At 44.2% G+C, this 16,455-nt stretch overlaps 1 protein-coding gene across 4 annotated transcripts in view; it reads left to right on the forward strand.

Annotated features, from left to right (window-relative positions):
• pde4ba (phosphodiesterase 4B, cAMP-specific a) overlaps positions 1-15,209 on the forward strand; it is a 46,733-nt gene extending 31,524 nt beyond the window's left edge. For all 4 annotated transcript variants that reach the window (XM_085927364.1, XM_085927365.1, XM_085927366.1 and 1 more), the window contains 9 exons: positions 3,614-3,726; positions 8,950-9,043; positions 10,169-10,452; positions 10,531-10,695; positions 10,885-10,984; positions 11,059-11,213; positions 11,292-11,414; positions 11,557-11,739; positions 11,827-15,209. In XM_085927364.1, the coding sequence (XP_085783490.1) occupies positions 3,614-3,726; positions 8,950-9,043; positions 10,169-10,452; positions 10,531-10,695; positions 10,885-10,984; positions 11,059-11,213; positions 11,292-11,414; positions 11,557-11,739; positions 11,827-12,258 (1,649 nt within the window). In that variant the 3' untranslated portion in view covers positions 12,259-15,209. The remainder of the gene's footprint in view (positions 1-3,613; positions 3,727-8,949; positions 9,044-10,168; positions 10,453-10,530; positions 10,696-10,884; positions 10,985-11,058; positions 11,214-11,291; positions 11,415-11,556; positions 11,740-11,826) is intronic.
• Positions 15,210-16,455: the final 1,246 nt, after the last annotated feature.

Below are 16,455 nucleotides of genomic sequence, written 5' to 3' on the forward strand. Positions count from 1 at the left end.
CACATGCCCGTTTTACAAGAATGATTAATTTGAGCTCAGGAAAGTTCGCTGGCAAAAAAAATCATATTCTGCCGTGCCAAAAATCCTTATTGCTTCAATTTGATTATGCCGTCGAAGCTCTTATGTGGTGGACAGCACGCAGGGAGAACCACATGGGCTCTCACTTGGCTTCTCGTTTGCTACGTCTTGTTTGAGGTCACTCCAGGCTGGCCTCAGATGCTCTTCATATGTTTCCCGAGCCTCCTTTGCACGCAAAGCCCGAATGCCTGCCTGCCTTAGCCGTGCCTCGCTACACTCAACTGGTTCTGTCCCCCACCCGGACCAAACGTCTCGTCCATAATAAGAGTCAAAGCATAGAAAGCAAAAACACAATTGTTACGTCATCATTTTCTTTTCTTAGCCACATAGTACTTGAAGAAGCTTCTTTGGCATTTTCATTTGGCAAACACAGGGAGGTCCAGAGTCTGAATCTCTCTTGTTGCAATGAGTTCTGCGAACTACTTTGTAGATAAGGGGAAGGAACACGAGTCTCCCCCCGCTGACCAGCATGAGATGCCCAAATTAGAATCTCGTAATTACAGCGTGCATGGCGTCAATCGTTGGCTGCGAGCTCAAGTCTGAAAGTAAACAACTAGTACAATCATAATGTGTGTTTGTGAATTGCACTGATTCTCAAAGGCGTCATCAAAGCGTGCTGCTGTCGATATCCGATCATTGATTTAGTGTCTGGTAAATAGAAATGGATGCCCACCCCTCATATTATCCCATACACACAACAGAATCCTGTAAAAAAAAAAAGTTTTGAAAGCTTTGCCACAAAAATTTGTAAAAAGAAGACAATTTCCAGTTTTGGGATTTTAACGTGTCACACATGATTTGCCTCTGCGGGCCACATAAAATGATGGCTCGGGCCGGGCTGGGCCTTGTGTTTGACACTGACGGAGACAATGAGGAATTTGATTTAAACTGGTTCATTTTGTCTCTCCTAACATACTTCAGCTCAGGTAACACAGACATATATGTGCCTTGTACTGTATTTGAAAAGTCATTTTGGTCTCAAAGCAGACATCAGCTCAAGGCCAAGCTGGTGTTAAACGAAGCGGTCCTTTCTTCTCTTCGGGGGCAGAATCTCCGCTAGGACACACAAAGAGCTTCACTGACGTCTGAATGAGAAAACATTTTTCTGATAGCGGCAGATGTGAGACTGATACTGACGCCTGTGGGCCTTGGAGGAACCCCACTGAGGTCAGCCTGTCCCGTAACCGTCTCATGCGCGTAAATTCTCATGTGGATCTATCTGTGTGTGAAGAACGCACAGTGTGGGAATCGCAAGTGTGTGCGCGAGTTGTGGGAAGAACGCACAGTTTTGGTTACTTTGCTGGCTGTCACTGATACAACCTATTATCAGCATTTTTATGATATGAAGATGCCGATAATGATGGTTTGAAGCGCTTTCTTATAGGATTTTTTTTATCATTTGTGTATTTTTACATGACGTAACCTAAATAGTGAAGAAAAAAAATCTGACCGTATTATCAAGCCCGGACTTTTTGTTACAGCTCATACTGTGTGTTGGGTCTTTTGAGTGCTGAAATTTTACGTCTAATATTTCCAATTCAGGCAGCTTGTGGCCCCTATTCAAAAATGATATCTAGAAAGCTTTCTTTTACACGGTGCAGTGTCTCTCTCAAACCAGTTGTTTTTTTATTCCGATTCATTGTCTTCCTAATTGCAAAGCCGCTGTGTTCTATAGTAAATCCAAGTGGAATGTGTACATGTGTATGTTATGATAAGGACGACGGGGAACAATTTGTCCCAGCAGAGCAGGAGTGGGTGAGTGGCTTGCTTAGAGCAAAGGAAATGTTACACAGTTCAATGGGGCTTCATCACACAAGAAAAGACCACTCAGAATATTTAAGGCCCAGTGCCACTGATGCGAGGGAAAGGAAAACTCATCCAAAATACAAATATCTAGCTTGCAATCGTTCAATGTTTCCAATTTGTGACTTGCCATAATTCAGGCTGCATCTCCCCATCTCCCTGCCATGCCGATGTGGGGGATCCATTTTGCAATACTGTGTAATTTGTTGCTTTGTAAAGAGTTAAATCCAACCAACCGCTATCAGCGTCTTTGGTCTTTGTTAGGAAGTGTTGTGTAACCACATGGTTGCTTTCAATAATCTTGCTTGCTGTTTCTCGTAAAAGCACATCAGCCCCCATTTGAAAGACAAGATGTCAGAAAGTAGCGGCCCCAAAATTGCTTCTTCATTGTGTTATGTCAAATTCAGAAATATGTTTTATCATGTTAAAAGGACTTCATTTTGGGTTTTCTCTTTCAATTCTGATCCAGAACCATGCACCGGAAAGCAATCCATGAAAACAAGGCTCTATTATAAAGTTTATTTTTGTTTTTTTTTAGCAAGCAATAGTACAGAGTAACAGCATTCCGAAAACAGTAACACGGTGTGGCCAAAACATTTCCACGTACTGCTCATAAACAAAACAATTAAAGCAAAGAAGACTCTTCCCTCAGGAGCTGTTGCCGCTTTTTTTGGTGAGACCAGAGATTACTGGCGTTGTTAACTCACAAACTTTTCCAAATGTGCTTGATGGAGTTGAGAAAAAGGAAAATCTAAGAATGAAGAAACCTCTGGATCAATTGTTTATGATTTTTTAATGTAAAAGTTTTTTTATGCAACTATGAAACACGGTTTGATGCAAACCACAAAGCATTTCTTGTTTAAACAGATTTGGGAAGATGTTTCAGAGAAAAAACGTTCCCCTCATAAACGCAAACCACCTCAACCACGTCAGTAATACCAGGAAAGAAAAAGGAAATAAAAAACATTTCCAGTGGAGTTGGTTAAAATATCAGAAGCATGTGGTGTTCAACTAGTTGCACAGCCTCCCTCTGTTTCTGTGGCCGGCCTCGGCGGCAGCAGCAGAGCCTGTGCGCGGATGGACGGACGGCCAGGACGGGCGGGCTGCCAGGTGCCTCTCATGTTTGGGAGAGCAAACAGCCTCACATCTTTGATGGCAAGAAGATCAGAGCGGGGGACACATTCTACGCAGCCACGCTAAGGTCGGCGCAATGCGGAGCGGCCGCCGTGTTGTGCTCTGCAGCTAGGATACCCCGAGTATACACCAGACGCACGCACGCCCGTGTGCACGCCCGTGTCCCCGCCCGTGTGCACGTGTGCCTGCACTTGCAACTCGTGAATCGTTCTACTGCAATATTGTCAGAATTGTATTGCGTTGGTTACCTTCTGGGCTTGACCTATACAGCACAATTGGTCAGAAAAATTTTGTTTGTCCATCTGGCGATGCCACTATAAAAATTGGATGTTGTTACACGAGCAGAAGGTGCCTTTGTGTGTACTGTATTTCTTTCTTCATCAAATGGCAAACAGAAAAATGCTGTCTCAGGCCCTTTGACCAAGAACTCAGTCTTCAACCATGATATCACAGCTATTTTTTTATTTTTTTTGAGACAAGCACGCCACTCTTGGGTGCCACCTAATGATTCAGCCTCCTTCGAAGCAGCTAAGCAAGGATGGATGTCATGCAGCTTTCTGCTCAGTCCGTTCTGACTGTGCTGTTTGCTTGATGACAGATGAGGCGTACCAGAAGCTGGCCATGGAGACTACGGAGGAGTTGGACTGGTGTCTGGACCAGCTGGAGACCATCCAGACCTATCGCTCTGTCAGCGACATGGCCTCCACCAAGGTAGGGCAACTTTGCTCCTTTTACATTCCGCTCAAGGTTTTCTCTCAAGAAAATATCTGCCATGTTTCCCTGCCATGAAGGAAAATATGGAAGAAAAAAAAAAACATTCATTTGTTGCACATACATTTGGAATTGTACATCTTTTACAAGTCTATCTCTTGGAATGAATGAGCCTCCAGTTCATCTCCACCATCACGGTCTTTTCGGTGCTTCAAACTTTTTTTTCTTGACAATTCCTTTGCTGTATGTTGTATGATGTCAGTCGTTTATGGGGGCATTCTGAAGAAATCCCATCAAATAAGATGGAAGACATGACTCGCTTTTGAGTTTGACACATTTGGGAAAGGCTGCAACTGCAACTAAGGTGATAGCTAGCTATCCTTTTCAGAAATTCTATCGCTCTTTCTGCAGTCACCTAAAATCAATAGACAACCCGTTTGACTTGTTTTTTGTTTTTTTTTATCGAATATATTACATCACAGTTATTTAATCACAAGGTGAAACATGAACGCTATTAATATTTAAATGAGCAAACATTTGTGGAAGCATTTTTCAACAAACATAGACACAGACTTTCAAACTGTTGATACACCTGATGTAACAGTGGTGTCCTTTCGTAAAGTTCACATTAGTTTCTTCATTCTTTAAACGGGAAGACAATTTTTTCTGGTTATAACGCTTTTTACAATCAAATAAATAATAAAACTTTGCTCAAACTATTGTTTCGTTAACCCAAAGTGTCATATAAATCTTTTTTTTTTCATACAGTCCAAAAAAATAATAGTCATCAAAAGTCTTTGGCAAGTTTTGGGCAAGCAAGTCACAAGTCCTAAAAATGGCAACTGCTGCTTGCATGTTGACAACAGATGTGTCTCAACTTGTGCGAAGCTAAATTTAGTAGCTTGCAAATTGCCTGTCCAACGTTCGCACATCTTAATATGAGATCTACTCTACCAAAAAAAAAAAAAAGAAAGAAAAAAACATCCTAGTGGATATTTCTCAGCCATCAACAAACTTTGTGGGATGCATAGACTATGCCAACATTGAGGCGAGGTAACATGACAAATCTTGCAAAGTGCAGTGTCAGCGAATCGAGCGTGCTAATGGATTTTTTTTCATCATTGTGCCCTGGGGCAAAAATGAAAAAAAATGTCATCAACCTGTTTTTGTGATTGACTTGGCTCGCCCGTTGTTGTCTTATTTTGTCTTCATATGCATTGAAATGTCTTTTCAATGGCTCGGTTGGAGTGTAAAGGCAGTTTTGGAGAATTGAGTGTGTCAGCTGCAAATAGGATGACGGCCAGCAGTCCTGAGGCGGGACTACACTGGTGAGGGGAGTGTGTTTGGGTCGGCCAGAGGTCTGGCTCTCTCGCACACGCGCGCGCATAAAGAGACGGCGAATGAGGTAAAGCCTAGTCAGAGCTCGCAGTCCCTAGTGAGTCATTGGAGCTGTCAGAGAGTCCACGCCGCGCTTGGTTCTTTTACTCATGCGAGCCACTTGAACGGCAACATGGGAGCCTGCTATTTTGACAAGAAAGAGAGGAAGTTAGGGAAGCTGAATGGCTGGAGAAAGGTGAGTTTCCTCAACAATTTTTTTTTTACAAATGTGCTTTATGTGGACTTGACTTGTGCTGCCTGCACGTGCTGTGCTTAAGTCTAAGTTTTGTGAGTTTCTTAAGTATAGCCCACAGTCATGAAATTGATATTGTCATAGCTCGCTTGTTCACAAAACTTGGATATCCGTGAATATTGCATGATAATGAAGTGAGCGCATTATTTGGCCACACATTTGAATATACTTCACATCCACCTATGTGGAAAACCTTTTATAGATTTTTTTTTTGAGGATTGATGAATCAATTATTTACTTTTAGACTAATTGTTCTGTTCCATTTACTGCTTTTGAAATTTGATACAACTCTGGTGTTGTACTTTCTAGGCTTTTCACTACACTACTATTATTCGGGTCGTGCAAACCCCCCAATAGCGTTGGACCACCTGTAATTGCCCTCCTGTTTTATCTGCAAGTGTTCTACTTGAGAAAATAATGGTTCAGCAACACAAATGACATCATTGACATCGTATTTGCTTAAGGAGACAGACAGACACCAAAAGTGAATTGGAAGTGCTGTGATGATTGTATACGCACACCATAGGCAGTATATTCGACATGAAAAACAAGTCCAGAGTGGCAGGAGTTGAGATATTATCTAAGATTAAATTCTCCACTGTAATTCAATCTAAGTTTTTACGTAACTTTTAAGTGTCTGTAATTTTGATAGCCTCTAAATTGGGAGATGTGTAAGGATGCAAGGTTAGAAAGGTCAGTCAGTCCCGGCATACGGCAGCCTTAACACGGAGCGCCCACTAGTGGACGTTTTGATTCGTATCGTTAAGGAGATGATGGATGGAGGGATGGATGGATGGATGACTGATATTGCATTTGGGCGTGTGCATGGTTAGTTGGTAGATGGATGGACGGAGAGACAGACGGGCAAAGAGAAAGTGTCATGTTGAAGGGAGAGAGAGTCCACGTCCCCCTCTCAACTACCTGTGCGCCTGGCTGGCCTCCACATTGAGCTGTCCACTGGGATCATATCTGAATGGAGGAGCACAGTGTGTGTGGGTCCCCCCCATCCCCCTTTCTACTCTCACTGAAATGCCACAGGTTCCCCTCACCTCATGGCTCTGTTTTGCAGCAGCTTTCTTAATCAAGGACAAAAAGGGAGACAGAGGAAAGATGTGCATGGAGAGCAACAGCGCCACTCGGGAAGGCAGCAGATAGATGACAGACACAATAAGCAATTGCAACATCACATTTGATGCACTATTGAAAAAAAAAACCCAAATGACTAATGAGCTGTAAGCGACTTATATTGGCCAATAGAAGTTAGAGTGGTGCTAAAACATAAACGTCCGACATGTGAGCATTGTAGGCCGGCCGGCCTGCCTGCCTCTGTCTGTGTTTGTGGGGAAGCACAGCTCTTTCTTCACCCACGGTCATTTTGCCTTTATATAAAGCACTCTCGCACTTTTTGCCAGCTCTTGGTTCTTTCTCTTTGAATTCTTTCCCTAATCTTGGATCCTCTCGAGGTAGGCTTTGATTTGCCTCCTCGTCTTTATCACCTCCATCCGTACGCATCTGGATTGAAATGAAGATATCTAGCAGGAGGGTATCCCTGCAAAACCTTGCAGATATCCTGGAGCATCCATACGTATATTCCAGTCAGGTGGCGCCTTATACAATGGCCGCATGCGCCCGGCCGGGACCATTGTGCCCGTGAGGCGGCCAGACAGCGATTGATGGCGAGTGGACAAATCGACATGGAGACGTTTTTTTACTTTGTATGGCTCGGATGTGATGTGAGCTGAGGCGACGTGTGTGGTGTGTCCTCGTGACAGCTCAGCAAGCAGCTAGACTACTTGTCTGCAAAGGAAAGAGGGAAGCCTATCCTCTCTCCTCCTTCCCTCGCTCCCTTCCTCCCTCCCTCCCTCCCTCCCTCCTGAAAAGAGCCAGCCGCATACTGGCTGCCTGATGTTGTTGCCATGGTGTTTGGGTGTTCTTATTTTTGGGACACGCAGCACAAACAGATATCAGTGGGGTGATATCAGCTAAATTGGAAAAGGATGCAATTATCTGTCATCTCCTTCCTCGTTTATTTCTCGCCCATCTTGGCTGTTAAAAATAAGCCTCCACGCCGTCGAACATGGGATGTGCCCAGTGATGGAGCTAATGAGTCTTCTAGGCTGGCTGTCAGAAGCACAACAACAGAATGAAAGACAAGGAGGGGCGTGGAGAAACTGATCATCGAGCTCGTGATAAGATGCTGCGCATTGGCGTTCCCTAAAATGTGAGCGCCATTCATTGCCTGTCTCACTGTGGCACGCCTTCCTCACAATGGCTGCCTTCATCATACATGCGAAGCTTTATTGAGACCTGCAGTGTTTGCGCAGATTCCTCCCAAAGTTATCTGGGGGAAGAATGTAGGATAGACAGAAAAAACAACAACATTTTTTTCACAATTACAGCACATGCCGCCAATCAGAAGCCCCTTTCTTCACTTTCTGTCAAATCATGCGTTCTACATGGAACGTCTTGCTTGGGCTGGCAAACTACATCAAGGGGAAATTGGAGGAGAGAGGGAGAGAGAGACAGGGTGGTCAAGGGGGGGAGGGAGGCGCTAGCACGACATTGCTGAGTGCATCGAAGCGAGACAAACCAAGCAGAGGAACCCCCCCTCAAGTCAGATGAGCATCGCAGCCTCCCTCCCTCCCTCCTGTCTCCATCCCTATCCCTCCCACGCCTCCCATAGTCATTTCGTCTCCATTATTCATTAGTTGGCTGTGAGTCCCTCTGCTTACGGCTCACAGCTGCTGCCGCTGCTCCAGCCCATCGAGCAGCGCCCATTTTGCCCTTGCATCCATCCGTCCATCCATCCACGGGCATGGAGACACCAAGCTGGCTTCTTTGTCAGCCACCATCAAGCTGCTCTCTAAGCTGCTAAAAAAGGAGGAAGACGGGATTTTATTTTGGGGCGGCGCTGAGAGAATCCTCTATTTTTTTTTCTTTCCTTCTTGGATTACAGTTCTGGCTTTAATTGGGAAGGAGAAAACGGGATCCAAAATGCCTGAAGCCAATTACCTGCTCTCTGTGTCTTGGGGTTACATTAAGGTGTGTGATTCTTAACTACGTACTGTGTTGTGAAGCCTAATTTTCCAATTCTGTGGAATTCCAATTCTTGGAATGTTGATGCACTTGATATTATTTTTTTTGTAGCTCCATCTGCAGAGCTATGTTTGAAGTATGTTGCTGTGCGGTGCGTGCGTGCAAATGCATCAGTCTGTCAACAGCTGCTTCTGCAGTGACCATCCAAAATGCTCAATGTTAATTGACGTTCAAAGGGACAAAATGTATTGAAGGGCAGGCAAAGGTGTTCTTGCAGAAAAAAAGTGACGCATGTAAAAATGTAAGCAAAGTGTTCCAGTTGGACAATTTGGAGAGTTTAAAACATTTGGGCAAGGCTCAAAGAAATGATGATTATTTTTTGAAAAAGTGGAGGTGGGCTGCTATGATTCCTCCACTTGTTCCACGACTGACATATCTGAAAGTGCCGAATTTTCCATCAAATTCACAGAGTCGCCATTTTCTCCTAGGTTTTCCCTGGAAACTGACGCCATTGTTTCTCTCCCCCCCCCCCCCCCCCCCCCCTTTCTCTTTTGCAGTTTAAGAGAATGTTGAATCGAGAGTTGACGCACCTATCTGAGATGAGTCGCTCTGGGAATCAGGTGTCCGAATTCATCTCCAACACTTTCCTAGGTACAACACAATCAAATACATCAGTCCAAAATTTGAAATTTTCCCCAAAATATTGACCGAGACTGTGATTTGCACACAAGTGAATAAAAGAATAATATTTCCTGACAGCCAAATGTATCACAAAAGCTATTTTGTACGAGTTGCTCTGGTGTGGGGGCGTAGCATAAAAGACTGCGCCATCCACTTTCGTCTGGAGGTTTTTGCAGCAGCCTGAAAATGCTCAGTGAGAAATTCAAAAATAATCTTCAATTGAGTTTGAAAAAAAGAGTTAGTAGCTGCTGCAATAATCGAATGTAGATATTAAATTTGGCAATCAGATGCCATTAATTCATTTTAACAGTAGACAATCAACAAATGTTCTCCCAGAGGCTTGGAGTTTGCATCTGAATTTGGAAGAAAATATAGATGAGAAGGTGATTGGGTCTATTTATAGACACTGTGCTTGTGATCGATCGGCATCCTGCTCCGCGTAGTGTAAATGGCATATCCCTCCATGCTGGATCCCCGGCAGGGGGGGGGGAATTAGAGGGAGGGAGGGAGCGAGCGAGAAAAAGTGACTGCAGTGAAGGAGAAAAAAACCAAGAGGTATAGAGGGAACCCCTTTTGCTGGCTGGCTGGCTGGCTGGCTGGCTGGCTGGCTGGCGCTTACCAGATTGGGTGAGTCATCTCCAGTTCACTGCACGCCTTCCTCAGAGAATCAGATCATAAAGTAACTTTCCTCGTTAGCAAAGGAAAGAAAAGCACTTTAACCCACGTAACCAAGTATTGGAACATTATAGGTAGAAGCTTTCGAGACCAACTCTCAATAAAAGCGGTCTGACCCCCAGTGTTGTGTGATGAGGGAGGGGGGGGGCAAAGGCTGCTGCAGGAGATGAATGAACGAATGAATAGTTGAGCGAGACAGCAGGTGGACAACACAGGACAGACTCAGCCAATGAACGTGCAGACCACCTGAATGAATGACCTCGGCTAATAGCATGCAGGTGTTTCCATACCAGCTGCCTTCTCAGGTAGCAATTCCAAGGAAACAAAGGCCTACTATGGAAGCTTCAATGGCCCCCTTCATTCACAAACAATTGTCTTTTGATTCCTAATGACAGCATCGCCATCTGTTTTTTCTTGCAGACAAACAAAATGAGGTGGAGATCCCATCGCCCACCTCCAAGACACGGGAGAAGAAGAAGCAGCACAAGCAGCAGGTGATGACGCAGATCAGCGGCGTCAAGAAGATCTCCCACGGCTCTTCGCTTTCCAGCAGCAGCATCTCGCGTTTCGGTGTCAAAACGGATAAAGAGGAGTTGCTGTCCAAGGAACTGGAGGACCTGAACAAATGGGGCCTGAATATCTTCACCGTTTCCGAGTACTCCAACAGCAGACCTCTTACCTGCATCATGTACGCCATCTTTCAGGTAGGAAGCCTCCACGTTCTCCTCATGTTGAAAGTGATTCATCTCTAAGAAGACGTCTGCCAACCTTGTGTTTGTTAGGAGCGAGAGCTATTGAAAACGTTTAAGATTCCAGTGGACACATTTGTGGCCTACATGATGACGCTGGAGGATCACTACCATTCCGACGTGGCCTACCACAACAGCCTGCATGCGGCTGACGTCGCCCAGTCCACGCACATCCTCCTTTCTACTCCAGCCCTCGATGTAAGTGACGACACAAAGAATTGCACAAGCCACACGTGGATGAAAAGAAGACGAGATGAATGCCGCAGAGCTGTCATACATAATAATACAAGCTCTCCCAAACATTTGTCACTTATGAAATGGATCAGCAAATTAGAAATGATCAATTGATCGATGATTAAGTTTGTGCTTGGCTTCCCATTTCTCCAGGCTGTCTTCACCGACCTTGAAATCCTCGCTGCCATCTTCGCCGCTGCCATCCACGATGTTGATCATCCGGGAGTATCGAACCAGTTTCTCATCAATACCAGTATGTGTTGTCAATTGTCTCCGTCCGTCAAGTGTCTTTTTGGGAGAGCTCACTTATTTGTCACTTGCGAGCAGACTCGGAGCTGGCGCTGATGTACAACGACGAGTCCGTGCTGGAGAATCATCACTTGGCTGTGGGATTCAAACTCCTTCAGGAAGAAGGCTGCGACATCTTCCAGAACCTCACCAAAAAGCAGCGACAGTCCCTACGCAAGATGGTCATCGACATGGTACGACACCTTGACGCCGTTCCTCATCTGCGTCCTTTCTGATCGGCTTCCATCAAAAAAGATTTTTCTTTTTCCTAGGTTTTAGCTACCGACATGTCCAAACACATGAGTCTGTTGGCCGATCTGAAGACAATGGTGGAAACCAAGAAGGTGACGAGCTCCGGAGTGCTGCTGCTGGACAACTACACAGACCGAATACAGGTAAGGACTCGACCTCTCATTTACTTGCTTGCAGTCAGTTGAAAGAAAATGAAATGAAATGAAAAAGGAAAAATCACTTGATGCCTCCACCGTTTTAATAAAAATGTGGTTTGCAAATGTTTTTGGTTTTTTTTGCCCTCAGGTGCTGCGAAACATGGTGCACTGCGCCGACCTGAGTAACCCCACAAAATCCCTGGAGTTGTATCGTCAGTGGACCGATCGGATCATGGAGGAATTCTTCCACCAGGGAGACCGGGAGAGGGAACGAGGCATGGAGATCAGTCCCATGTGCGATAAACATACAGCTTCAGTGGAAAAGAGCCAGGTGAGGTGGAGCGTGATAGTTAGTTGTGAAGAAAAAAGAAGAAAGGAAAGAAACAGGCACGCCTAATCCGCATCTCTTTTCTTCTAGGTGGGTTTCATCGACTACATCGTCCACCCTCTGTGGGAAACTTGGGCCGATCTGGTCCATCCCGATGCCCAGGACATCCTGGACACGCTGGAAGACAACAGGAACTGGTACCAGAGCATGATCCCCCAAAGTCCCTCCCCACCCTTTTACGATCAGGGTTCTCATGGACACGGAGGAGGCACGGCAGGTCAGGGACCTGGGGACAAGTTTCAGTTTGAGCTAACCCTGGAGGAGGAGGAGGACTTGGACGGAATAGAGAAAGACGGCGAAGCGGAGGAGCAAGAGGGAGAAGATGAGGAGGAGGAGGCAATCGACGAGGAGGAGGACAGCCTAGGAGATTGTCGATCTCCGGACTATGGGGAGCCCGACCCGATGGAGCCCACGTCCAGCATCGAGATCGTGACGCACGAGGCGTCGCCCACAGACACATAGGGCTTCCGTCAGCAGGGCATTTTTGGAAAAAGAGGGGCGATCCTCACTCCCGCAGCTGTGCTTTTTAACAAGGCCTCAGAAGCAAAGGCTTAGTTTTGGCCCGCACGGGGCCGTCTTGCACTTGGGTGTTTGAAGGCAGCCAGCCAGGCACGGAGAGTTTCGGAGAAGCAGCTTCAGAGTTCTCAGGAAATATTTACTGCAAACATCTTGATGAACGGCAGTAGAAATTGAAGGATGTACCTAGGCCAGTTTGGGAAATGGGACTGGCAGTAAATGGACATTGACACTACTGAGAGAAATTTTCTAACTTAAGACTTTTTTTTTTTTTTTTACACAGATATAATATAGAAGTAGCATAGAATAAGATCTACTGATGGAGACCTGTTTGTATAGCAAGAGAAAGCGTTGACTTTTTCCTGTACCATTTGTCGAAGAACTTTTGTGTGCCTTTTTTACTAATGTCTTTATATATTTTTTTTATTTATTGAACACTCTAGTACAGTATGTCTGTGAAATGTTTTTCTTATCTGAGAGAGTAAAATCATTTTTGTATGTCAAAAGGAGAACAGTCTTCCGTGTATCGGGCAATAGAGAAATCCCACGTTGACAAACGACCCTTGGATGAATGCGCTTTGTCACAATTGTTTCTTAGTCTGAGCACAACATTGTTTCAACGCAGCTACATTTCATGATGACATTGTTATGACCGTATGAAATATCGCTCGTGTTAAAATAATAAGATTACAGTGTGGGCTTCCTAACTTTTCATGCACAGTGGAGTTGTGAATGATGGGAAATCGGAGTCATTAACTTTGTTTTGCCTCTTTCATCGTTTTTCCATATGAGCGTAACATCAGAACTAAAAACCTTAGTCCTGCCACAAAATGACATCTAAATACAAATAAGTTGAATATATTTTTCCCATCATTTGTTTGACGCCATGAAAATAACCTACAGGGCCATTTTCCCCAAACTTACTAGAGGGCCGATCTCATGGGTCAAAGAAGAATTTCATCAAAAAGATTGGATTTCATATCAAAAATTCATTCTATTTTGAACTGGCAGGTATGCTGCAGTCTTATTAATCCTGTTAGTTGGAATTGCTGGTGACCCCAGCCAGGCCCATCTGATGCAATGCCCTTCTCCCCCTATGCAATCAAGGCCCTGCACATTTAAGGTGCTCTTCCAGCTTTGCTCTGCTCTGCTCTCATCTGATCAGTGCAACATGGTTGACAAAGCCCTCTCTCCCTCCCTCCCTCCCTCCCTCCCTCTCTCTGTCTCTTGCCACCAAGGACAGCAGCCAAAACAATCAGGCCAGCTATTTCTTTTTTGTGACGAAAATCCCTCAAGTGCTGCTTCCGCCCAATGACGTCATTTAAAAGAGAGCATTAAAAAAAAAAAGCCTTTACTGTTTTGGGTTTCTAGGACGGTTACAAATTGACTCGCATGGAGTCAAGCAAATTGGAAAAGATTTTATTCCAATCAAAGTTTCCAAAGGATGGTTTGAAAAGGGTTTGTCGACCTCACCTTTCATTTGGTCAAAGTTTGTATGTCTCGTTCATGATCTTACCTTTATTTGTTTACCAAAATGGTACTTGGTCAAATTTCACTCCAGGATAGTTCACTGGCAATCATGTGTGTGTGTGTGTGTGTGTGTGTGTGTGTGTGTGTGTGTGTGTGTGTGTGTGTGTGTGTGTGTGTGTGTGTGTGTGTGTGTGTGTGTGTGTGTGTGTGTGTGTGTGTGTGTGTGTGTGTGTGTGTGTGTGTGTGTGTGTGTGTGTGTGTGTGTGTTTGTACGGTGGAGTGTGTGTTGACTTTGCCATTGGCCTTCTACTCCTTCCTCCCGTTTGTCTACAAGTGTTTGTCGCTAAAAGCTCAAGTCGGTCTCTCTGCTGTTTATAACAGTGTATATTTATTGGATACGTTAAGCATGTAAATAAGAAATTCTGGTTGAGTTTAAAGTGAATTTTCTAATTTATATGCACTTGCATTACCTGGAAGTGGTGGTGTGTCTAATGTGTAGAAGACTCTGGATTCGAGTCTTGTTTTGTTTTATATATTGTTGGATAGATATATTTACACGAAACACAATTTGACATTGTGTATCTAAAGTGCACACAGTGCCCATCGAAGCAGGAGCTGAAGGAAAGTTGTCAGATGACAACCTTGTAACGACCACAAAGTGACCAAATCACCAAAGTTTTCAATTTTTTTTTGAAAATGATTGAACGTAATCGTAAACCAAAAATGATATAATCGCTTTAAGTACGAACTGATGTGCTGATGTAATTTTTTTTTAGCTGTATGCTCATTTGTGTTGACTGATTTCTCTTGCATTGATCAGGACCATCATTTTCAAAGCTACAAGGTTGTCATGTGACAGCCGTTGGGTGACCCAGATGTTAGGACACATGCAGAACACACACATCCACATTTCTTATTTTATCTCAGCAGCTTGGCAAGTGCTCATTTCTAAGCTGCAAAGTTTGAGAATCACAAGGCTCTCCTGCACATCATGTAAAAGTGGATGTCACTGCAACGGTCTTGGTGGCATGCGCACGGCACGGCACGCCACGGCACGCCACACACACACACGCATACACGCACGCAGTTGATCTGCGATAACAGCAAAATGGTCTTATGTAACTGTGCTACTGTGTAAACTATTCCTGACCAAACTTGTTAGCAGTTTTGGGGAAACAATTTTGTTCAGTATTAACATTGTTTCTCTCTATGTTGATGCTTTTTGGTCCTAGTTGTCCAAATGGTTAGCCTGATTTAGCACTATCTGCATGACAGGGGATATTATTTTTCTTCTTCTACATTTAGGTCCACCCGTTGTTGCAGGTGGCTTCATCAATGTTTGACACAATGTATGGCATTATATTGTATATTGTGTTGAAAAAGAAATACTTTTTCTAAGAAGCGATTAAAGGTCAAGCATGAATTGATTTCATCTGCTTCTTGTTTTTTTTTCTCAGGTTCTAGAGTTAAATATCATTTCTTCATTAAATGATGTGGACCCTGTGGTTTAGGTATTAGTGAGCAATTATCTGTCAAATCTCAAATGAATGCTAATGACGTTTTGACTGCAATTCTCAATGCACGTGGCTCTTCAAAAGATAAGCCAATGACCCGCTCTGGGTCCCTTGGGGCTGCATTAACCTTGCAAGTAAATCAGTCTTGTGATGGCTGTGGCTATTTATACCCTCTGAGCCAATTAGGGGAGTGAGGATGAAGCGGCCCACAATGCAAAACATTCTTCCAAAAAATGTACGGATGTTGCAAAATGGGACTTTAGTATGCCGTGCGTGGGAAAAAAAGGAGGAGGTATTTGTCGGAAATACAAAATGACTTGTTGGATTTGAGCAGGGCCTCTCTCACACAGTGACAAGGACGAGCAAGTCCTCTCCGTCACGTTGCCATAGCAACTGTGCCAATGTTAAATACCGAGACACATTTTCCAGACATTTTCCCTGTGGGATAACACCACCGTCATCATTTCCACAGGCATTTTTGCTCCCTTTTACGTTTCAAATGTAGAAAACATTTCCTTCAATAAAAGCACAACTGAATGGAAAGTACGTATATAAATCAATAAAAAAAACTCAATCAAATCCCCTTCTTGTCAAATACAGAGGTAATATTTCACAAGTCTTGAACAGGATGACACCGAAATTGACAATTTGATCATTTGGAAATGCTGATCCAACCTTTTCGCGGCTTATGTCATTTTAGCCTGAAAGCAGTGAGTATTAATGTGGTGGCAAAGTGTACATCATGATCTCATTCAAGAAATAATGACAATATGCTTGGGGAATGTTTGATAAGTTATGCTGACCGTGTTTCGTAACATTATGTTTGCCTGGGGATGCTTGAATAAGACTAATCGGGTAGCAAGATTGTCCCACCCAACAAATTGTTGTTTTTTTTTCATTCCATGGGATGGTTTTTGTGTTTGTCCCATCACGTTCATGGCTTAGCACGGTTCCTTTGTGTCTGTGTTGTCAGATAGCGGATATTCCTGAAAATCCACACACCTATTTTAAGAGGCTTCATGAATTATGGGGGACAGAATGAAATGCGTCACTGGGAGGCCCGGGCAGACTCCTACTTGAGTGGTGCACGTACACTCACTGGTAACCTATATGAGCAACACTCGTGGGTGTTGGAGGTGGATGGAAAGCCTTGATGCAA

The sequence above is a fragment of the Syngnathus leptorhynchus genome, chromosome 13, assembly GCF_054491065.1.
Source record: "Syngnathus leptorhynchus isolate UIUO chromosome 13, UIUO_Slep, whole genome shotgun sequence".
NCBI classification, from domain to species: domain Eukaryota; kingdom Metazoa; phylum Chordata; class Actinopteri; order Syngnathiformes; family Syngnathidae; genus Syngnathus; species Syngnathus leptorhynchus.